This window comes from Bos grunniens, chromosome 3 (assembly GCF_055505025.1).
Source record: "Bos grunniens cultivar Pamir isolate PY7600 chromosome 3, Bosgru_T2T1.0, whole genome shotgun sequence".
Taxonomy (NCBI): Eukaryota; Metazoa; Chordata; class Mammalia; order Artiodactyla; family Bovidae; genus Bos; species Bos grunniens.
The window spans coordinates 100,793,451-100,814,802 of NC_141167.1; the positions used below are offsets into that span (position 1 = coordinate 100,793,451).

The 21,352-nt window shown below is 47.1% G+C and overlaps 6 protein-coding genes across 9 annotated transcripts; 3 read left to right on the forward strand and 3 right to left on the reverse strand.

Annotated features, from left to right (window-relative positions):
- Nucleotides 1–4,197: 4,197 nt before the first annotated feature.
- Nucleotides 4,198–5,476, reverse strand: LOC147376374 (histone H3). The gene has a single exon (XM_086392351.1). The coding sequence runs from the start codon at nt 4,661–4,663 to the stop codon at nt 4,253–4,255; it is 411 nt and encodes a 136-aa protein (XP_086248477.1). The 5' UTR covers nt 4,664–5,476; the 3' UTR covers nt 4,198–4,252.
- Nucleotides 5,477–5,616: 140 nt separating this feature from the next.
- On the reverse strand, nt 5,617–6,855 carry LOC147376375 (histone H2A type 2-A). The gene has a single exon (XM_086392353.1). The coding sequence runs from the start codon at nt 6,117–6,119 to the stop codon at nt 5,727–5,729; it is 393 nt and encodes a 130-aa protein (XP_086248479.1). The 5' UTR covers nt 6,120–6,855; the 3' UTR covers nt 5,617–5,726.
- Nucleotides 6,417–7,194, forward strand: LOC147376377 (histone H2B type 1-C/E/F/G/I). The gene has a single exon (XM_086392358.1). The coding sequence runs from the start codon at nt 6,473–6,475 to the stop codon at nt 6,851–6,853; it is 381 nt and encodes a 126-aa protein (XP_086248484.1). The 5' UTR covers nt 6,417–6,472; the 3' UTR covers nt 6,854–7,194.
- Nucleotides 6,417–16,744, reverse strand: LOC147376376 (histone H2B type 1-C/E/F/G/I). Of its 3 annotated transcripts, XR_015160932.1 has the most exons (3): nt 16,368–16,744; nt 15,525–15,656; nt 6,417–12,281 (listed from the first exon to the last, which is right to left on the reverse strand). XR_015160932.1 is itself a non-coding variant. In XM_086392349.1 (2 exons), the coding sequence occupies exons 1-2, from the start codon at nt 16,742–16,744 to the stop codon at nt 15,590–15,592; spliced, it is 444 nt and encodes a 147-aa protein (XP_086248475.1). In that variant the 3' UTR covers nt 6,417–15,589. The 3 variants fall into 3 exon arrangements, 2 of the variants coding, with proteins under 2 accessions (XP_086248475.1, XP_086248476.1); XM_086392349.1 differs by having other exon boundaries at nt 6,417–15,656; XM_086392350.1 differs by having other exon boundaries at nt 6,417–16,744.
- Nucleotides 16,745–17,048: 304 nt separating this feature from the next.
- Nucleotides 17,049–17,600, forward strand: LOC147376379 (histone H2A type 2-A). Its single transcript, XM_086392354.1, has one exon. It carries the CDS (start codon nt 17,098–17,100, stop codon nt 17,488–17,490), a length of 393 nt encoding a protein of 130 aa, XP_086248480.1. The 5' UTR covers nt 17,049–17,097; the 3' UTR covers nt 17,491–17,600.
- Nucleotides 17,049–21,339, forward strand: LOC147376378 (histone H3). Of its 2 annotated transcripts, XR_015160933.1 has the most exons (2): nt 18,554–19,531; nt 20,018–21,339. XR_015160933.1 is itself a non-coding variant. In XM_086392352.1 (1 exon), the coding sequence occupies exon 1, from the start codon at nt 18,554–18,556 to the stop codon at nt 18,962–18,964; it is 411 nt and encodes a 136-aa protein (XP_086248478.1). In that variant the 5' UTR covers nt 17,049–18,553; the 3' UTR covers nt 18,965–21,339. The 2 variants fall into 2 exon arrangements, 1 of the variants encoding a protein (XP_086248478.1); XM_086392352.1 differs by having other exon boundaries at nt 17,049–21,339.
- The last annotated feature ends 13 nt before the right edge of the window (nt 21,340–21,352 follow it).

Consider the following 21,352-nt stretch of genomic DNA (forward strand, 5'->3'; position numbering starts at 1 on the left):
AGAATATTATCAGTACATATAAATATGTATGGATATATAGAAAACTATCAGGAAGAATGTTCACAGAAATTTGAGTGATTTATAGGTGTTGGTTTTTGTTATAATCATTTAACGTTTTGAATTGTTCCAATATCTTAAATAAGCATGTATAATACCAGCCCCCACCCCTACCCAGACAATCAGAAGATGTGGGGTGGATGGGGAATGAGGGAGAAAGGAAGAGAGATTCTGGGTTATATGGCCCATGGAAAATCTTAACTTTGCCACAGTCCCATTTTCTCATTGTAATATTGCTGAGAATTCCTGACTTTCTTACAGAAATGATTCAAGGATCAAATGAGAAGATCTCTGAAAGATTAAAGTGAAATCTTTCTATGTGAAAGTCTTGTAATGAAATAGAAACCTAAGTTGGTGTATTTACTGCCTATTTCACCCAATGTAGGTCTTCTATGCTTCATAACTGGGGAAGCGGGAGTCAGTGTAGTCAAAATTTAAAGAGCAAAGAAGACAGTGGGTAAAGGTGGGTATGAACAAGTTGGCAGGTCCAGATTTTTCAGAATTAGAGCAGAAAAATGTGAAATCATCTTAAAGAATCAAACTTGCCAGCTGACTTGACTGTTAAAATGTGTATAAAGAGTAGAAAGTTATAACAAGTAGAAAGTTATAACATAGCCTGTGAGAAATGTTAAATATAAATAAATAGAGCATCTTCCTGTATAGATATATGAAAGGGCAGAAGTACCAAGTAAGCACCATATCAAATATTCATGAGATACATGAAATGCCCAGTATTCATGGCTTCTATCAGCCATCCACTGGTGACAGCCACTGTTGCCCAATGTCCTCTGCATGCTAAACAGAGAAATCCATAGCTACTCAGCAAGTTACTGGTGAATTACAATAACGGCCAGGCACACTTGCCCCTGTATCTCTTTGACTGAACAAGCTTAAATTAGGATCAAGCACCTTCTGTCTGCTGAGTCCCCTTGTCCACTCTCATCTCTAGTCCTTTTAACTGCAGCATCAACGGGGAAGGCTGAGGCCACAGAGCAAGACAGGACAGAAAACTGTAACTCAGCATTGGATACAGTGTTGTACTTCCCCCATCATTGAACCCTGTTCTATTAATATGGATGTTAATTTCCCCTTGCTCCTCATTTTCCCTTGCTCTTTGTTTCATGTTTTAAATGGATTCAATTAACTGTGGTTTGAACATCTTTATTTGGCCTTTCTATTCAGTGATCTCTGGGATTTCTTATCTGGTAGTAGAGTAGAAGACTATGATTACAACAAAGTAACTTCTTACCACAACCTTATTAGAGAAGAGGGCTGGAAATGAGGGAGGAGAGGAGGGAACAAGGGGGTTGCAATCATCAAAATACCCTCCAAGGCAGACGTACCCTGACTCTCTAGTGAGCATTTCCAGTTCTTGTAATGAGGCAGCCTTTAGAGTGAAATGGTACCCTGGTTGAGTAATGGCAGCCACTGAAGTCATCTGCCTCCAGGCTCTTCCAATCTTTCTGATTGTAGTTTGGCTTCCCATATAGATTTGCCTGCAGGGAGCTAATGGACTAATCAGTTACACTTCTTGTTGGAAATTGAGAGCATGAATTCTGGAACCAGATTATTCAAGTTAGGATCTTTCCTTTTGTTGTTGTTGTATAACCTGCAAGAAATGCAAAAAAGGGAAATGCTGTCTGAGAAGGCCTTACAAATAGCTGAGAAAAGAAGAGAAGCTAAAGGCAAAGGAGAAAAGGAAAGATATACCCATCTGAATGCAGAGTTCCAAAGGATAGCAAGGAGAGATTAAAAAAAAAAAAAAAAAGCCTTCCTCAGTGATCAATGCAAAGAAATAGAGGAAAACAATAGACTGGGAAAGACTAGAGACCTCTTCAAGACAATTGGAGATACCAAGGGAATATTTCATGCAAAGATGGGCACAATAAAGGATAGAAACAGTATGGACCTAACAGAAGCAGAAGATACTAAGAAGAGGTGGCAAGAATACACAGAAGAACTAGACAAAAAAGATCTTAATGACCCAGATAACCACAACAGTGTGATCACTTACCTCGAGCCAGACATCCTGGAGTGCTAAGTCAAGTGGGCCTTAGGAAGCATCACTACAAACATCACTACACTAACTAAGCATCACTAGCTTAGTGGAGGTGATAGAATTCCAGCTGAGCTATTTCAAATCCCAAAAGATGATACTGTGAAACTGCTGCACTCAATATGCCAGCAAATCAAGTCACTCAACTGAGAGCCTCAAGCTGTACCTCAGAAAGCCCTATGTCTGTTTGTCCCTGAAAGTTTTACCATGAGGATGGATGAGATGATAAGTGCAAAGGTGGTGCCCCACCACACCTTAAAAGTTACTACTTTTTAACTCAGAGTACTGACACAGGTCCTAGATCCACCCTGCATTGAGGACCTAAGCAGGTAATCAGGGTCTAGGCAGAGACCTGGAGGCATGCTCTGGAAATTGCTGTGACCCTGGAGCAGAAAGACTCTTGAAAGTCCCTTGGACTGCAAGGAGATCCAACCAGTCCATTCTAAAGGAAATCAGTCCTGAGTGTTCATTGGAAGGACTGATGCTGAAGCTGAAACTCCCAATACTTTGGCCACCTCATGCGAAAAGTTGACTCATTGGAAAAGACTCTGATGCTGGGAGGCACTGGGGGCAGGAGGAGAAGGGGACAACAGAGGATGAGATGGCTGGATGGCATCACCGACTCAATGGACATGAGTTTGAGTGAACTCCGGGAGTTGGTGATGGACAGGGAGGCCTGGCGTGCTGCAATTCATAGGGTCGCAAAGAGTCGGACACGACTGAGCAACTGAACTGAACTGAATTAAAGCTTAAGAAAAAAAAAAAGTATCTTTCCTTTTCCCTCCTCTGTATTCTCACTGACTTCTATAACAAATGCTTTTAACCTGTCACTGTGCTGAGACAAAACAAAAAACAGGCCTTGGCCTCGTCCAAGTTCAGATAGATGACTGAGAAGGTTAAGATAAGACCTATGCAGCCTTTGTGTCTGAGATCTGTGGAGAAGGGCTGTGCAAGACCTTGCCCCTACTCTGCTGCCCATTAGAGGCCTTGCACTTTCACCCCCCCTCACCCCCGGCCCAAATGGTACAAGAATCATCTCAGGCCTCCACTCTCACTATTTCCTAACGGGGGCGGAGCTGGGGGGTGGGGGGCGGGGGGCGGGAAATCGGTGGGGGGAGGTGCGGGGGGGTGGGGAGGACTTCATTTCCCCAAAGGAAGACCATGCTCTGCCTGTTTGATCTCTTCCCCAAACTTGAGCTCGGAGCCCCATTTCTTTCCTTTCACTGAGTAACCCAAAACCTGAGAAGAGACTTCCCACATGTCTGAATGAAACAGATATAGACACTACCAGAGGTTGAAGCGACAGCCTCTAGGAGCCTCTTTGTGGAACTGGGCAGGAAAGCAATCCCTTTAACACCCAGCTCACCAAAGTGGCTTTAGGGTCTGTACAATCACCCTATCATTCATCCCCGGCTTTTGAGAAGTAGAGGGTGGGACTGAGGCTTCAAATTACTGGCACTTGAAGCGATGAAATGCCGCACTTTACTCGGCGGAAGTGGGTCAGGACCCGAGTGGCGGTATCCCTCCGGAGGCGGGGGATGGGGGGTGCCAAGCGCCCGGACCGGTGAGAAGGTCCAATCTGTGCGCGGGTCTCAGCCGCCCAAAAGCCCTTTGACCCGCGAATCCCGAGCGTTCCCGTGACTCCGCCTTCTTTCAACCCACCTCCCCACACCACCAGTCGCCCCGCACTTAATCACAGCTCACCTTGCTCCCGGGACAATTACAATCGTGGGCCACAGTGGAGCACAAAGGCGCTGGAAAAGAGCCCCAACCTACAAGAAAACACAGGGCCAACTCTAAGCAGCCAAGGTGGACGTTCTAGGGCGCCCAAGGAAGCAGCGGCAACCCGCCAGGCCAGACAAGCACACTGACCCAACTCTTAAGTTACTGACATCTGGGAAGGCAGCAGCGAGCAAAGGTTTAGACTGGATAACTGGCCTTTAGCCTATGTCTGTTCGGAGTCCAGAGCTTTGCGCGCTCTAAGGTCCTCCCGTCTTGAGCGCGCCCTACCCTCCCGGAGTATGCGAAGGCCTGCCTAAAGAGCCTGGACAAGTGACACAGCTTCTTTCAAGTGTAGTCGTGGGTGGCTCTGAAAAGAGCCTTTGGATTTGATGGAACCTCGAGCACAGCGCACACTTCTTAAGCCCGCTCCCCGCGGATGCGGCGAGCCAGCTGGATGTCTTTGGGCATGATGGTCACGCGCTTGGCGTGGATGGCGCACAGGTTCGTGTCTTCAAACAGCCCCACCAGGTAGGCCTCGCTCGCCTCCTGCAGCGCCATCACGGCCGAGCTCTGGAAGCGCAGGTCCGTCTTGAAGTCCTGCGCGATCTCGCGCACCAGCCGCTGGAACGGCAGCTTGCGGATCAGCAGCTCGGTCGACTTCTGGTAGCGCCGGATCTCCCGCAGGGCCACGGTACCCGGCCGGTAGCGATGCGGCTTCTTGACGCCGCCCGTGGCCGGCGCGCTCTTGCGAGCCGCCTTGGTGGCCAGCTGCTTCCGCGGGGCCTTGCCACCGGTCGACTTGCGGGCAGTCTGCTTTGTACGAGCCATAGCGAACCAAGACGCGAACTTACGGGACCAGCGCCGCGCAGGAAGAGTAACCAGGGGTGCGACCGCTGCAGCAGTCTTTATAGGCAGTCTTTTCCCAGTTGGGCGGGACAATACTTGAAAGTCCCGCGCTGGCTATCCATTGGCTGGGACGTCGTTCTCTTTAGCGCCACTGACTGGCTTGGGCCGACTCCTCCCTACCCCGCCCCCTCCGCCCCACCGCCCATCGGCCTCCCTTTCTACTTTCCAGTTTGCCTAGTTTTTCCCTCTCCTCGGTTTTCATTTATTTCAGGGTGAGAGTCATATTTGAGAACAGCTGTGACAATGTTCCTTCTCAGTCCCTTAGAACACACTACTTACGATACCCTCTTGCTTTCTACGCTAACTCCCAAACCGAACCTCGACCTGTTTGCACCACCCCCGCCCCCAGCACCCTGAACGCAGTTACCTTTCCAGAGGTCTCCTAGTCTAGTTGGCTGGACGGATCTTGGTTTGTTTTCCTCCTTTCGGTGCTTTGAAGATCGGAAAGTTATCTCCCCCGCGGCAGGGCGCGAGATCCCGTTTCTAAAAGCCGAACCGGGGACCTCTATCTCCACCGCTAAGGCATCTTTATCCCTTTAAGATAGTAGACTTAAGTCAAAAACCCAGGCCCGCCAATTTCTTCACATCTGTCCGCTTCCCTAACACACTGGGGTGTCCGAGATGTATGCGTGTGTGAGGGAACATCCCGCTGATACTTAGACCTCCTCGAGTTGGGCAAAGGCCTGGGGAACAACTGGTGTTGAACCCTAGACATCCGACTCCCAAACATAAACCATCGCGCAGCACTTAGAACTGAAGCGACCGTGGCGCGCTCAAGTTTCCTACCTTCACCTGGCTTAAGTCCTAGGTTTTACGGTCCACCACAACCCAGGCTGGGCTCCCCGTTTACTACCGACAAGGTTGGAATCGAAAAGTTATTGTTAACAACTCTTTATTTGAAAGCGTGGGTGGCTCTGAAAAGAGCCTTTTGATTTTACAGATGCCCCTTCTACAGGAGAGCTGGGTAGACTTGCGGAGACCGGCCTCACTTGCCCTTTGCCTTGTGGTGGCTCTCAGTCTTCTTCGGGAGCAATACGGCCTGGATATTGGGCAAAACGCCGCCCTGGGCGATGGTGACCTTGCCCAACAGCTTGTTCAGCTCCTCGTCGTTGCGGATGGCCAGCTGCAGGTGACGAGGGATGATGCGCGTCTTCTTGTTGTCTCGCGCCGCATTGCCCGCCAGCTCCAGGATTTCGGCGGTCAGGTACTCCAAGACCGCCGCCATGTAGACGGGCGCGCCGGCCCCCACCCGCTCAGCGTAGTTGCCTTTGCGCAGCAGGCGGTGCACCCGCCCCACCGGGAACTGCAAGCCTGCGCGAGACGAGCGCGACTTGGCCTTGGCGCGGGCCTTGCCGCCTTGCTTGCCACGACCAGACATGACAGCGACACCCACTAACAGTTGCTCCCGCCAAACGCCCGACAAACTCGCCCTCCACGGCCCCACTTCACCCTTTTATAGGCAGAACGGCGATTGCCTGTGAAGCACTTTGATTGGCTACAGCACATCTTCGGCCTCGTGACCAATAGGATAGCGCAGTCAGAATCCACTCATTTACATAACCTTGTCTCCCTCGCGAGAGAGCCACTGAAATCTCGCCAATCGCAACGGGGCGTGATCAGAACCTTAATTTGCCTACAGTCTCTATAAGTACCGAGTCGCTGCCGGTCCGCCCGCGTGCTCCCTGTTGCCGTCTGCGTTTTTGGTAATCTGTGCAGCTTGTGTTTGCGGTTATGCCCGAGCCGGCAAAATCCGCTCCCGCGCCCAAAAAGGGCTCCAAGAAAGCCGTCACCAAAGCCCAGAAAAAGGACGGCAAGAAGCGCAAGCGCAGCCGCAAGGAGAGCTATTCCGTCTACGTGTACAAGGTGTTGAAACAGGTGCACCCGGACACCGGCATCTCGTCCAAAGCCATGGGCATCATGAACTCGTTTGTCAACGACATCTTCGAGCGCATCGCGGGCGAAGCGTCGCGCTTGGCGCATTACAACAAGCGCTCGACCATCACGTCCCGGGAGATCCAGACGGCCGTGCGACTTCTGCTGCCCGGCGAGCTGGCCAAGCACGCCGTGTCCGAGGGCACCAAGGCGGTCACCAAGTACACCAGCTCCAAGTGAGTCCTTGTCGGGACTCGGCGCTCGCACGAGTTGCCCAGCCACTTGACGTTCTAAAGGTTCTTTTCAGAGCCACCTGCCTTCTCAGTAGAAGCAGCTGTCATTTTGTTTTACACAGGTTTTCTGCTGCCCAGCTTTTTGTGCTGGTTTTCACTCATTAAGTACAAATATCCTTATTCCTTTAGATACAATGAGGGAATAAGTATGATTATCTAGTTTTGTGGGAGAATATAATAGGGTATAGATGTGCTAAGTTTTCTCAAAGAACTGCTGTTGAAACTGGCTTTTTCGATGATGTTGCTTTTTATGAATTTCAGCATACAAGATTAAAAAGTTTCAATATCCATGGTGCGACTGTCTAGTGCTCCGAAGTGATATAACGATGTGGTACTGAATTTTTGTAGAACATGTTCTGTGTTGTGTACAAAACGGGATAATTTAGCTTACACTTGGTACTAACAAATTCCTTGAGTTTATACATCCTGCATTCACAAGCACATGGGTGCCCAGTTTATGTGTAGATTCCCCTGTTAGGGAAATTGAAGCTTGGATATGATACCCAAGAACTAACCGTTTTGCTGCCTTTGCTCTGCCTCATGGCAAATCACATAAAACGTGCCTAATTTTCAGTGATAGTGTTCTCCCCAGAGAATTACCACTCAAAAAAGGTTGCCGTATATAAAGAACTTGACCATACAATGGAAACAAATTATGCATATTTTCCAAAGCAGTAAAAAGTCTGAAATCTTAAAGGAGCAGAAAGTTATAATACAGTTGGGTGTGCAAAGGAGACTAGCTGCAGTTTCATTTTAATGTTTTGGGAACTGTTGGATTGCTTCCAGTAGAGATTAACCTTAATCACTTTGGTTGCTTTGTGGATCATAGATCCTAGGTAGTTCACAGTAGAAGCAAGGAAAGCAACTAGAAGGCTATTACAGTGTCACAGGTTAGAGAAGTGAGTCAAAATCTGGTCTAGAGACCAGCAGTATTAGCATTACCTGAAAATTCATTAAAAGTGGACTCTTCAGACACTAAGTTCAGTTCAGTCGCTCAGTCGTGTCCGACTCTTTGCGACCCCATGAATTGCAGCATGCCAGGCCTCCCTGTCCATCACCAACTCCCAGGGTTATGTAGGGCCATTATCTTGTTTTGCTCTGTCCTAATTCCCTCAGGTTGCACTGAGGAGACAGCTGCTGAGGCTGATGACTTTTTGGCCACAACATCCTTTGTTTACTGAAATGGCAGGTTACAGTCTTTGTCCACACTGTAAACACAGCAATGGAGATGAAGGCTATCACGTCAAAGTATTCTTTTTTAAAAAATTATTTGTCTGCTAAGGGTCTTAGTTGCAGCATGCAGGATCTTATGTTGTGGCACTCAAACTCTTAGTTGAAAGTATTCTTGTAGACTTTCATTTCTTCTTATGTGTTTCCTTAAAGTATTCTTCAAGACTTGATTTCTTATGTTATGAAGTATAACTTAGTCAATAATATACATTATAGGGCTGTCAACTACTATATAGCATTTTTCTTCTGTTTTTCTAGTTGCATGCTGATTTTCATTAAGGAACTCACCTAATCCCTTATGTATGTAGTTCTCAAATTTGCTGTTAGGGAAATAAAATAGAAGTTGTCTTCTTCAAGCTTCAGAGGCAAAAGAGCAGAGCAGGCCTCTGATCTTGCTTCTACCTTGCCTGGACACTGCCCTGACTGGGAGTGACTGGGAGTGACTGCCTGCTGTGAGTGCAAGACTTGCAGCACCTTAGATAAGATGGGGAAAGAATTTTGAGATTTTTGAGCCCGTGGAGGGGGCCTGGCCAATCAAGCCCCAGACTTAACAACATTCTAAGTTTTACAAGACAAAGTTCAGTTCAGTTAAATTGCTCAGCCGTGTCCGACTCTGTGAGCCCATGGATGGCAGCATGCCAACTCCTGGAGCTTGCTCAAATTCATGTCCATCCAACCATCTCATCCTCTGTCGTCCCCTTCTCCCATCTTCAACCTTTCCCAGCATCAGGGTATTTTCAAATGAGTCACTTCTTCACATCAGGTGGCCAAAGTATTGGAGTTTCAGCTTCAGCATCAGTCCTTCCAATGAACACTCAAGACTGATCTCCTTTAGGATGGACTGGTTGGATCTCCTTGCAGTCCAAGGGACTCTCAAGAGTCTTCTCCAACACCACAGTTCAAAAGCATCAGTTCTTCAGTGCTCAGCTTTCTTAATGGTCCAACTCTCACATCCATCATGACTACTGGAACAACCATAGCTTTGACTAGATGGACCTTTGTTGGCAAAGTAATGTCTCTGCTTTTGAATATGCAGTCTAGGTTTGTCATAGCTTTTCTTCCAAGGAGCAAGTGTCTTTTAATTTCATGGCTGAAGTCACCATCTGCAGTGATTTTGGAGCCCAAGAAAAGAAAGTCTGTCACTGTTTTCATCGTTTCCCCATCTATTTGCCATGAAGTGATGGGAGTGGATGCTATGATCATAGTTTTTTGAGTGTTGAGTTTTAAACCAGCTTTTTCACTCTCTCCTCACTTTCATCAAGAGGCTCTTTAGTTCTTTTTTGCTTTCTCCCATAAGGGTGGTGTCATCTGGGTATCTGAGGTTATTGATATTTCTCCCAGCAATCTTTTTAATTAATTTTAATTGGAGGCTAATTACAATATTGTGGTGGTTTTTGCCATACATTGACATGAATCAGCCACAGGTGTACATGTGTCCCCCTGTCCTGAACCCCTCTCCGAACTCCCTCCCCATCCCACCCCTCTGGGTTGGCCCAGTGAACCAGCTTTGAGTGCCCTGCTTCGTGCATCCAACTTGGACTGGTCATCTATTTCACATATGGTAGTAACATGTTTCAATGCTATTCTCTCAAATCATCCCACCCTCACCTCCCACAGAGTCCAAAAGTCTGTTCTTTACATTTGTGTCTCTTTTGCATATAGGGTTGTCATTACCATCTTTCTAAATTCCATATATATGCATTAATATGCTGTATTAGTGTTTTTCTTTCTGACTTCATTCTGTATAATGGGCTCCAGTTTCATCCACCTCATTAGATCTGACTCAAATGCACTATTTTTTATAGCTGAGTAATATTCCATTGTGTGTATGTACCACAACTTTCTCAGCCATTTGTCTGTCTCCCGGCAATCTTGATTCCAGCTTGTGCTTCATCCAGCCTGGATGGATGGACCCATTCCAACCTGGACCCATTTCACATGATGGGTATATATAAGTATATATGGGTATATATACTTAGAGTATATATAAGTATATATATATATATATACACACTCTGCATATAAGTTAAATAAGCAAACAAATAGCATTAACATGAAACCAGCCTTGCAATTTGGTCACAGATTGATGATGATATCTGTCCTGGGGTTTTAAGTGGGAACCCCAAACTGCAATCTCACCCATGGAGTGGACGCACGGCCTGGGACCTTTCCCCAATTGGGACTCCAGATGTTCTGTGACACAGGACTTCCCAGTGCTAATTAAGTCTGGATGTTGGTCAAAACCCAATTTGGTGATGTATCCTCTGCTCTTTCTGTTTTTCTTTTCATTTAATGTTAGTATATTGAAAGTAAGCTAGATAATTCTCTAATATTTGTATTATTTACTTGTATATAACAAATGGCTTATTCTGTTAACAAATCCTTTGAACCTGAGACAAAAGTGAAAACTTTTGGCAAAAACAACGGCCCATTGTACCTGGAGGACTCTTAGAAATACTGATGTCTTGGTGCTATCCCCAGAAATTCTGATTTAAGTGATTTAGAATATAGCCATCCATTAGTTGGGAAGATCTCTTAGAGAAGGGAAAGGCTACCCACTCCAGTATTCTGGCCTGGAGAATTCCACGGACTGTATAGTCGCAAAGACTCGCACACGACTGAGCAACTTTCACTTCACTTAGGGCTTCCCTTGTGGCTCAGCTGGTAAAGAATCCACTAGCAATGCGAGAGACCTGGATTTGATCCCTGAGTTGGGATCTCTGGAGAAGGGAAAGGCCACCTACTCCAGTATTCTGGCCTAGAGAACTCCATGGACTATATAGTCCGTGGGGTCGCAAAAGTTTGATTGAGTGACTTTCACTTTCATCCATTAGAATTTTTAAAAAGCTCCCCACGTGACTCCATTGAGCAGTCAGTTTTGAGAATCACTGCCACTGTGTCGGAGAAGGCAATGGCAACCCACTCCAGCACTCTTGCCTGGAAAATCCCATGGATGGAGGGGCCTGGTGGGCTGCAGTCCATGGGGTCGCTAGGAGACTTGACTGAAGTGACTTAGCAGCAGCAGCAGCCACTGTGTGTTCCCCGAAAGAGAGAGATTATCTCAGTTCTTAACCTTGGCCTGATTGGTTTAAACGTAGTCCCAACCACTTTCCACATTGATTAGCTCAAAAAATTTAGACCAATTTGATTAGCACAAACATTTCGGCAGTTGGACTGAGTAGGGCAGGGGTTCCCCAACCCTTTTGGCACCAGAGACCAATTTTGTGGGAGACAAAAAATTTTTCCACTGACCAGTGGTGGAGAGGGGATGGTTTGGGGATGATTCAAGTGCATTACATTTATTTTGCACTATATTTCTAATCTAATGCCACCGCAGATAAGATAGCGGCCCAGAGGTACCCTGGAGTAGGGGAATGTAGATTGCTCTTATCTTTTGTTAAAGAAACTTCTTTGTTTTCAAGAGGCAGCAGCAAGATGGAGGGTCATGTGGGTATGAAGGCAAGAATAACTGTAGACAGCACTCAGGAGGGCAACTGCTGAGGGGGAGAATTGGAGAACTGAGCCATTCAGAGTTCGGCCACCCTCTGAGCCCTGCTGTACTTTTGGACATCCAGTGAAGCCAGTTTGTATGACATACTATTTAAACTAACTGGGATCTTGAACTATTTGAGAAACAGTAATAAATAGTTCCCCTGAATAAAAGGAAAGACAACACACCTTTTATCTTGGAAGGCCTCAAAGAGGCCAAATAAGGCAGATAAGGAAAAATAGAACTATATATTTATACTAAATGTCCAAGTTTTAAAACCAGTATTTGACCAGGCCAGGGATTAATACTACTGTTAAGAAGGAATTGTTAAGAAGGAATGTCTAGGAATTTTTAAAAATCTAAAATTTTATTTAAAATTAAATAATATAATTCTATTATTAAAATTTTTAGTTTACATTGGTTTCTTAGGACTGCCATAACAAAGCCCCACAAAACTGAGTGGCTTAAAACAACAGAAATGTTGTTTCTCAGAAATGTATTCAGTCATCATTCTGAAGTTTAAAGTCAACATGTTGGCAGGGCCCTGTCCCTCTTTGCCAGGATCCTTCCTTGTCTTCAGCTTCTGGTAGCCCCAGGTATCTTGTGGTTTACAACAGCGTAACCCCATTTGTCTCAGTTTTTTTCTTGTGCATTTCTACATTTCAAGGACATCAGTCATATTGGATTAGACCTTATGAATTAGACCCTAATGACCTTATTAACTGATTACATCTACAAAGATCCCATTTTCAAATTAGGCCACATTCTAAGGCACCAGGGAGTTAGACTTTAGCATATCTTTTAGCGAGACACAGTTCAATGCATAACAACAGTCAACAGCTGGGGTAGGTAGAATAGGGCTCCCAAATACGTCCAAATTGTAGTGAAATACTAAGGCCAAAGTTAGATATGAGGGGGGAAAATGTATCTAGACATGTTAAATTGATTCTAAAAGCTTCCAGAAAGGGTGCTCTGCTTAGTTGCTCAGTCATGTCTGACTCTTTGAGACCCCATGGACTATAGCCTGCCAGGCTCCTGTCCACGGGGATTCTCCAGGCAAGAACACCATTTCCTACACCAGGAAAGAAAGGGTAGAACCCTATAAACGAGCAAGAAGTGGGATTTTAAAATCTAACCCCTTTCTCTTTCCTGAACTCCAGATTCTCAAATTTCATATTCCCAACTTGGGAATTTGGTATTTCTTATTTGATATTTCCACTTGGATAGCAACCAAGAATCTCAACATTTTGCCTAAGATATTACTCTAGGCTTTCCCCCTCCAAACCTACTTGCCTCTTTTATCAGTAAGTTGCAGCTCTTTCCAAGTGCTCAGTCCAAGAACCTGCAATTAATCCTTGACTCCTCTCTTTCATTCATAACCTACGTACAATTCATCAATTTCATTTAAAATATATCTTGACTACTTCTCACTATCTCCATGGCTACCACCCATCTCTCTCCTGAGTGTTACTATAGCCTCTTTTATATTCTTCCTGCCTCTACTCTTGCTCTCCTATAGTCTATTTTTTAACATAGTATCCTGGGTGAGCTTTAGCATGAGTCAAATAATGTCATGGAACTCTCTCATGATGGAACTCTCCAAAGGCACTCCAACTTAACTTCAAATTAAAGACAAAACCTTTCCAATGGCCTAGGAGGCCCCTCAAAGGCACACACGATCTGACTTTCAACTACCTTTCCGATCCTATCTCCCTGCACATCTTTCCTTTGCTCACTGTTCTCCAGCCTCAGTGGCCTTGCTTATTCTTTGAACTTCTCAAACTTATACCTACCTCAGGGCCTTTGTTCTTAGAATACACTTCTCTAAGTTATCCTATGGCTCACTTTTTTTCATTCATGCCTCTGTTCAAATATTAACTGATCAGATCTGTCATCCACACTCAATATTCTGCTGTACAGATCACCTCCTAAATATACTATTATTCTTTTCCTTCTTTCGCTTATTCTCAGCATCCATCAACTAGAATGTAGTTTTATACAGACAGGGATTTTTTCTGTTTATTGCTATTTTATTGCTTTATCTCAGTATGAATTTTTTCCCTCTCCCATATTGTGAGAAGTGATATGCATAAAGGAAGCTAGACAAGGTGTCAGTTTTGCTTTCACACTTGTAAGTGTAATGCTGGTGCTAAAGGAACTATTGATTGATGGGTAATAAAGTTGCATTGAGTCTTGGATTTCTCCATTCCGCTTTCCTATTCATATTTTGAGTCCTCAGAACCAAATACTGACCATTATCTCACCCACTTGTAATTAGGTTATCTACCCAACATCCTGCATGCCTCTTAGAATATTTGTTTTATTTTTATCCTGTAAACTCAAACTTTCCCCTATCATCTTTCTGTCTTTCCTCCACATTACCGTGCTTTATCTGAACTTTTCAAGCTCCAAGCAACCTGCCTCACCTCTCAGGAAATCCAAGCAAGGCAGGTCAAAAGCAAGGAAATGTTTTCTGGGACCAAAGAAAGTATGGATTTAGTACAATAACTAGGAGACAAGTTACCTGTTTTTGATTGGGTGGGACAGATGAGAGGTAATGAAAATAATGCTGGAAGATAATATTTGGGATTCTATGTACATACATAAGAAAAAATGAATAAAAGGGTGCTTGTAGTGAGCTTAACTTTTTTTTTTCTAGGAAGTTTCACCTTTATACCTTGCAGTACTTTATCTTCTGTTCTCATTTTACCTTCTTTAAAATGTGTTTTTAAATCCTAGTAAAGGCAGAAAATGTTAAGTTCTATGCAATATTTGGTACTCTGTATTAATGAGGGAATAAATGAAACTAGTTTTTCATGTTGCTTTACAAACAGTTCTGGGAAAGGACAATTAGGAAAAAAGAAAGAAAATATCTAGGGTGGGAACTGCAAACTGAACAAGTTCTTCCCAAGCAATATGGGAATCTTGTAATTGATCTGTCAGTGGTTATCAAACATTTGAATTACTTGACTTGTTCCATAGACTGTTCATCCTTGCCCCACCCCCAACCCCCAACCCTCGACCGCCCACTGAGGCCTGGTGATTTGGATTCAATGGAAGTATGTAGGGTTTGAAGGGTAGATAGGTAAATTAAAGATCCAATGGCCTTTGAATTGTTTGTAGGAAACACTGCTTTTTAACCATCTAGTCTAAAAAAAGGTGAGGGCCTTTATTCTCTCATTTTTGGTGTCTCTGTTTTCAGAGGAGGGAATTGTTCCAGGGAAGGGGAAAGTATTTTTAAGGCTAAGTAGGTTTAACAACAACAAAAAAACTGCTGGATAAAGTCTCTGGAGCACATTTTATGATTGGCAGCCCCAGGTTCTTGAAATCCCTGACTATAAAGCCTCTTTCCTTCTTGCTTCTTTACTCAAATTATAAAATAGCAAAACTACAACTATAGGGAATTGTGTTGATATCAATATCTGGGGGGGGTGGGATTTACTATGGATAACAATGGCTTTTGTATAACCTTTTTCTAACAATGTTGCTTAATATCTAGAATTTGGGCAAAACATTGACTTCAGTGTAGGCACCTGAAAGGAATAGCAAAGTGAGACAAAAAGTATGTATAGATTAAAAATTACTTTAACTATGTGTGGATGAAAAATGTCAACTGCCATATCTGTAATCAAAGGATGTGGCCATCAAGCCATCAGCCACTGCAGCCACTCTAGTCATCCTGGGATTCAGGATGGAGAAAAACAGGATACGGGTCCTAGATAGTTAAAATGTGTATCAAGGAATGATCTCAGTCAGCCTGCTCTTCCAACTTTCCATACACAAAATAAAGAAGTGCTAAATTTATTGAGATTTCTTCTTTAGCAGAAATCTTTTGATGAATATTCAACTATCTGGTTTGTTTTTGCAAAACTGCTATATATTCTGGTTCCTCCCTTACCTTCTCAAAACAGCCCCTCAGTGCTATTTGAAAGGCTGTCTCCTGGGCTTAGAAGTGTCAGTCACTCAGTTATGTCTGAGCCTTTGCCACACCATGGGCTGTAGTCTGCTAGCCTCCTCTGTCCATAGAATTCTGCAAGAAAGAATACTGGAGTGGGTAGCCATTCTCTTCTCCAGGGGATCTTCCTAACCCAGGGATCAAACACAGGTCTCCTGCACTGCAGGCGGATTCTTTACCATCTAAACCACAAGGGAAGTCCATCTACTTGGCTTAGGTCCACAACAAGTTATTGAATAAAACACAATTCTTAACTCAGGTTGTGCATTTTTCAGTGGACAAATGGAATCGAGATAACCAGGTGCACTGTTTTCTATTCATGCTGGGGCATGGTATCAAAATATTGCTTTTAAAGTAACATTAAATTTGGTTTTTGAGCTCAAGAAAAATGAACTTGAGTTGACCCACTCTATCTGCTGTAAAGTAACTAATGCTTAACTTTCCACCCTCCCTCCCCATCCTCCTGAGTAGATTTACACTGACCATCCATCTCTCACGGTTTTACTGGAAAAGGTAAGTTACTTGCATGAGTAAACAGTTCCTCTAGCTAGTTCTAGACTAATTGACAAAACTTGGTCCTTTCTGGAGTTTTTCCTCTTCATCCTAAGGGAAAGGACAGTTCTTACTAGAAAAAAAAATCGGCGGTACAAAAAAGTACCATAATAGACAACAAAAATAAAGATGACAGCTGCTTCTACTGAGAAGGCAGGTGGCTCTGAAAAGAACCTTTAGAACGTCAAGTGGCTGGGCAACTCGTGCGAGCGCCGAGTCCCGACAAGGACTCACTTGGAGCTGGTGTACTTGGTGACCGCCTTGGTGCCCTCGGACACGGCGTGCTTGGCCAGCTCGCCGGGCAACAGAAGTCGCACGGCCGTCTGGATCTCCCGGGACGTGATGGTCGAGCGCTTGTTGTAATGCGCCAAGCGCGACGCTTCGCCCGCGATGCGCTCGAAGATGTCGTTGACAAACGAGTTCATGATGCCCATGGCTTTGGACGAGATGCCGGTGTCCGGGTGCACCTGTTTCAACACCTTGTACACGTAGACGGAATAGCTCTCCTTGCGGCTGCGCTTGCGCTTCTTGCCGTCCTTTTTCTGGGCTTTGGTGACGGCTTTCTTGGAGCCCTTTTTGGGCGCGGGAGCGGATTTTGCCGGCTCGGGCATAACCGCAAACACAAGCTGCACAGATTACCAAAAACGCAGACGGCAACAGGGAGCACGCGGGCGGACCGGCAGCGACTCGGTACTTATAGAGACTGTAGGCAAATTAAGGTTCTGATCACGCCCCGTTGCGATTGGCGAGATTTCAGTGGCTCTCTCGCGAGGGAGACAAGGTTATGTAAATGAGTGGATTCTGACTGCGCTATCCTATTGGTCACGAGGCCGAAGATGTGCTGTAGCCAATCAAAGTGCTTCACAGGCAATCGCCGTTCTGCCTATAAAAGGGTGAAGTGGGGCCGTGGAGGGCGAGTTTGTCGGGCGTTTGGCGGGAGCAACTGTTAGTGGGTGTCGCTGTCATGTCTGGTCGTGGCAAGCAAGGCGGCAAGGCCCGCGCCAAGGCCAAGTCGCGCTCGTCTCGCGCAGGCTTGCAGTTCCCGGTGGGGCGGGTGCACCGCCTGCTGCGCAAAGGCAACTACGCTGAGCGGGTGGGGGCCGGCGCGCCCGTCTACATGGCGGCGGTCTTGGAGTACCTGACCGCCGAAATCCTGGAGCTGGCGGGCAATGCGGCGCGAGACAACAAGAAGACGCGCATCATCCCTCGTCACCTGCAGCTGGCCATCCGCAACGACGAGGAGCTGAACAAGCTGTTGGGCAAGGTCACCATCGCCCAGGGCGGCGTTTTGCCCAATATCCAGGCCGTATTGCTCCCGAAGAAGACTGAGAGCCACCACAAGGCAAAGGGCAAGTGAGGCCGGTCTCCGCAAGTCTACCCAGCTCTCCTGTAGAAGGGGCATCTGTAAAATCAAAAGGCTCTTTTCAGAGCCACCCACGCTTTCAAATAAAGAGTTGTTAACAATAACTTTTCGATTCCAACCTTGTCGGTAGTAAACGGGGAGCCCAGCCTGGGTTGTGGTGGACCGTAAAACCTAGGACTTAAGCCAGGTGAAGGTAGGAAACTTGAGCGCGCCACGGTCGCTTCAGTTCTAAGTGCTGCGCGATGGTTTATGTTTGGGAGTCGGATGTCTAGGGTTCAACACCAGTTGTTCCCCAGGCCTTTGCCCAACTCGAGGAGGTCTAAGTATCAGCGGGATGTTCCCTCACACACGCATACATCTCGGACACCCCAGTGTGTTAGGGAAGCGGACAGATGTGAAGAAATTGGCGGGCCTGGGTTTTTGACTTAAGTCTACTATCTTAAAGGGATAAAGATGCCTTAGCGGTGGAGATAGAGGTCCCCGGTTCGGCTTTTAGAAACGGGATCTCGCGCCCTGCCGCGGGGGAGATAACTTTCCGATCTTCAAAGCACCGAAAGGAGGAAAACAAACCAAGATCCGTCCAGCCAACTAGACTAGGAGACCTCTGGAAAGGTAACTGCGTTCAGGGTGCTGGGGGCGGGGGTGGTGCAAACAGGTCGAGGTTCGGTTTGGGAGTTAGCGTAGAAAGCAAGAGGGTATCGTAAGTAGTGTGTTCTAAGGGACTGAGAAGGAACATTGTCACAGCTGTTCTCAAATATGACTCTCACCCTGAAATAAATGAAAACCGAGGAGAGGGAAAAACTAGGCAAACTGGAAAGTAGAAAGGGAGGCCGATGGGCGGTGGGGCGGAGGGGGCGGGGTAGGGAGGAGTCGGCCCAAGCCAGTCAGTGGCGCTAAAGAGAACGACGTCCCAGCCAATGGATAGCCAGCGCGGGACTTTCAAGTATTGTCCCGCCCAACTGGGAAAAGACTGCCTATAAAGACTGCTGCAGCGGTCGCACCCCTGGTTACTCTTCCTGCGCGGCGCTGGTCCCGTAAGTTCGCGTCTTGGTTCGCTATGGCTCGTACAAAGCAGACTGCCCGCAAGTCGACCGGTGGCAAGGCCCCGCGGAAGCAGCTGGCCACCAAGGCGGCTCGCAAGAGCGCGCCGGCCACGGGCGGCGTCAAGAAGCCGCATCGCTACCGGCCGGGTACCGTGGCCCTGCGGGAGATCCGGCGCTACCAGAAGTCGACCGAGCTGCTGATCCGCAAGCTGCCGTTCCAGCGGCTGGTGCGCGAGATCGCGCAGGACTTCAAGACGGACCTGCGCTTCCAGAGCTCGGCCGTGATGGCTCTGCAGGAGGCGAGCGAGGCCTACCTGGTGGGGCTGTTTGAAGACACGAACCTGTGCGCCATCCACGCCAAGCGCGTGACCATCATGCCCAAAGACATCCAGCTGGCTCGCCGCATCCGCGGGGAGCGGGCTTAAGAAGTGTGCGCTGTGCTCGAGGTTCCATCAAATCCAAAGGCTCTTTTCAGAGCCACCCACGACTACACTTGAAAGAAGCTGTGTCACTTGTCCAGGCTCTTTAGGCAGGCCTTCGCATACTCCGGGAGGGTAGGGCGCGCTCAAGACGGGAGGACCTTAGAGCGCGCAAAGCTCTGGACTCCGAACAGACATAGGCTAAAGGCCAGTTATCCAGTCTAAACCTTTGCTCGCTGCTGCCTTCCCAGATGTCAGTAACTTAAGAGTTGGGTCAGTGTGCTTGTCTGGCCTGGCGGGTTGCCGCTGCTTCCTTGGGCGCCCTAGAACGTCCAAGTTCGCCGCTTAGAGGTGGCTAGATTTTCTTCTGGCAGGCCCTTCCACGCTCCGGGAGGGGAAGGCGCGCTAGCGACGGGAGGACACTAGAATGCGCAAAACACGACTCCCAACACAAAGGCTAGAGGCCATGTAACCGGTTTAAGCCCCTGCTTGCTGGCCGTCTTCCGGAGTGTCAAGTGCTTATCTGAACTGGCGAGGCTGCCGCTGCTTTCTTGGGCGCGGCCAAGACGTCCGGTAGGTTCGTGTTCTTCTGGGGAGTCTTGGAGCTGGGCTGTAGCCCAGAACTGTAATTTGTCCCGGGAGCGTGGGTGGGGGCAGGGGAGGCGGAGCGATTAGGGGACTCAGGATTCGCGGGCTAGAGCAGGCGGGGCTGGCTTTTTAGGCGGCTGAGAGCCGGGCGCAGATCTGACCTCTTCACTCGCGCCGGAAAGGGCCCCTCCCGCTGGCGTGAATCTCCCGCTTGGGAGGGAGGGAAATCGCCTCCTCGTCCAGGCCCATTTCTGCGGGGTAAAGTGCGGCATTCTTGACCCTGGCAGCAGGTTGAATGACGGTAATGCTAGGACTTCCCTCAGGGAAAACATTAGCGGATGCTATTCATCCCCTTACCCTACTTTCTGTCAAGATTCCCGCGCAAGCCTGAATGATTTTGCCTAGTATTTTAAGCCCTTGACATTCTCACTTTCCTCAACCTTGCTCCTTTCAAATACCAACACAACTCAGACAAGTACCACTAGCTCTGTGCTGGAATAGACCAAAGGATGGGGAAGGATCTTGTGTCTCCGGCCGGGCATTCAGTTCGGACAGTCGAGTGGGTTTGACCTGCCCGAAGGAACAGCAAGGGGAAGAAGAGGATGAATGGACCGGGGTTCGTAGGCCACCATAATCTAGCTCACTACCTGACAACTCGGTCTTGTCGGTATTGTTCTCCGCTCCACAGCAGGAGACGGATTCTTCCTGGAGACATCCTGAAGTGCACAGGCCTGAGCTCTGTTTAGTTATTTGAGAAGTTATTCAGCTCAAGGCTCTCGGAATTGAAGCGCAGGGAGGCACTGAACCAATGGAAGGCAGAACAGAGCCTGCAACAGAGCCTCCTCCTTGCACCCATCCCCCGGCCTTAGGATTTGAGAGCAGAGATTTGACGCTGCCTCAGAGGAGTGGATTCCTGCACCACAGGACAGTGGAAGTCTAAGGTCTCTTTCTGTCTTTTAGGAACAAAGCTGTTCACCTCGCGGGGTGGAGAGCAGAGGCCATGTTACACGAGACCTTGAGTATGGCCTGTTTGCACCTGAAGACGTCAGAGTTCGGGGGTTTTGTGTCTCAGCACAGTTGGTAGATGTGAACTACCAACAACTCAGAGATGAATGAAAATGCACTCAGGGGAATAGAAATTGAAGTAGACACACTGTTGAAAACCTTTGCCCCTTGCAAGGAGTTGGGGGTGGGGGAGGGCAAAGAAGAGCGGTGTGGACTGTAGCTTCTGACAGTAGGTACCCAGTTTTTAGCCCCAGGCTCACAAAGATTTTCAGAAAAGGCCCTATTATGGGCTGAATTGTGTCCCCCACCCATTCATATGTCGAAGCCCTTTCCTAGTACCTCAGATGTGACTCTACTTGGGGACAGGACCTCTAAAGTGGCGATTAAGATTAAAATGGTGTCATTAAGATAGGTCCTCATCCAATATGATTGGTATCTTTATAAGAGAAGAGGATCAGGACACAGACAGCAGAGGGACAGTCTTGTGAGGACACAATGAGAAGGCAGTCATCTGCAAGCCAAAGAGACAGGTCTCAGAAGAAATCAAGCCAACTGATATCTTTTTTAAAATTCGTTCATTTATTTTATTTACTTGGCTACATTGGGTCTTAGTTGTGGCAAAGCATGTGGGATCTTAGTTCCCCAAACACGGATCGAACCTGTATCCCCTGCATAGCAAGGTGGATTCTTAACCACTGGATCACCAGGGAAGTCCCCCTGTTGACATTTTGATCTTGGACTGCTAATCTCTTGAACTGTGAGAAAATAAAGTTAAGATGTTTAAGCCACCCAGGCTGTGGT

Excerpts from the sequence above, each read along its gene's own strand:
- LOC147376374 (XM_086392351.1), bottom strand. The coding sequence starts at position 4,663 with ATGGCTCGTACAAAGCAGACTGCCCGCAAGTCGACCGGTGGCAAGGCC.
- LOC147376375 (XM_086392353.1), bottom strand. The coding sequence starts at position 6,119 with ATGTCTGGTCGTGGCAAGCAAGGCGGCAAGGCCCGCGCCAAGGCCAAG.
- LOC147376377 (XM_086392358.1), top strand. The coding sequence starts at position 6,473 with ATGCCCGAGCCGGCAAAATCCGCTCCCGCGCCCAAAAAGGGCTCCAAG.
- LOC147376376 (XM_086392349.1), bottom strand. The coding sequence starts at position 16,744 with ATGCCCGAGCCGGCAAAATCCGCTCCCGCGCCCAAAAAGGGCTCCAAG. Across the intron at positions 15,657-16,367 it reads ACCAAGTACACCAGCTCCAA|AATTCTATGGACAGAGGAGG; the intron begins GTGAGTCCTTGT and ends TCTTTCTTGCAG.
- LOC147376379 (XM_086392354.1), top strand. The coding sequence starts at position 17,098 with ATGTCTGGTCGTGGCAAGCAAGGCGGCAAGGCCCGCGCCAAGGCCAAG.
- LOC147376378 (XM_086392352.1), top strand. The coding sequence starts at position 18,554 with ATGGCTCGTACAAAGCAGACTGCCCGCAAGTCGACCGGTGGCAAGGCC.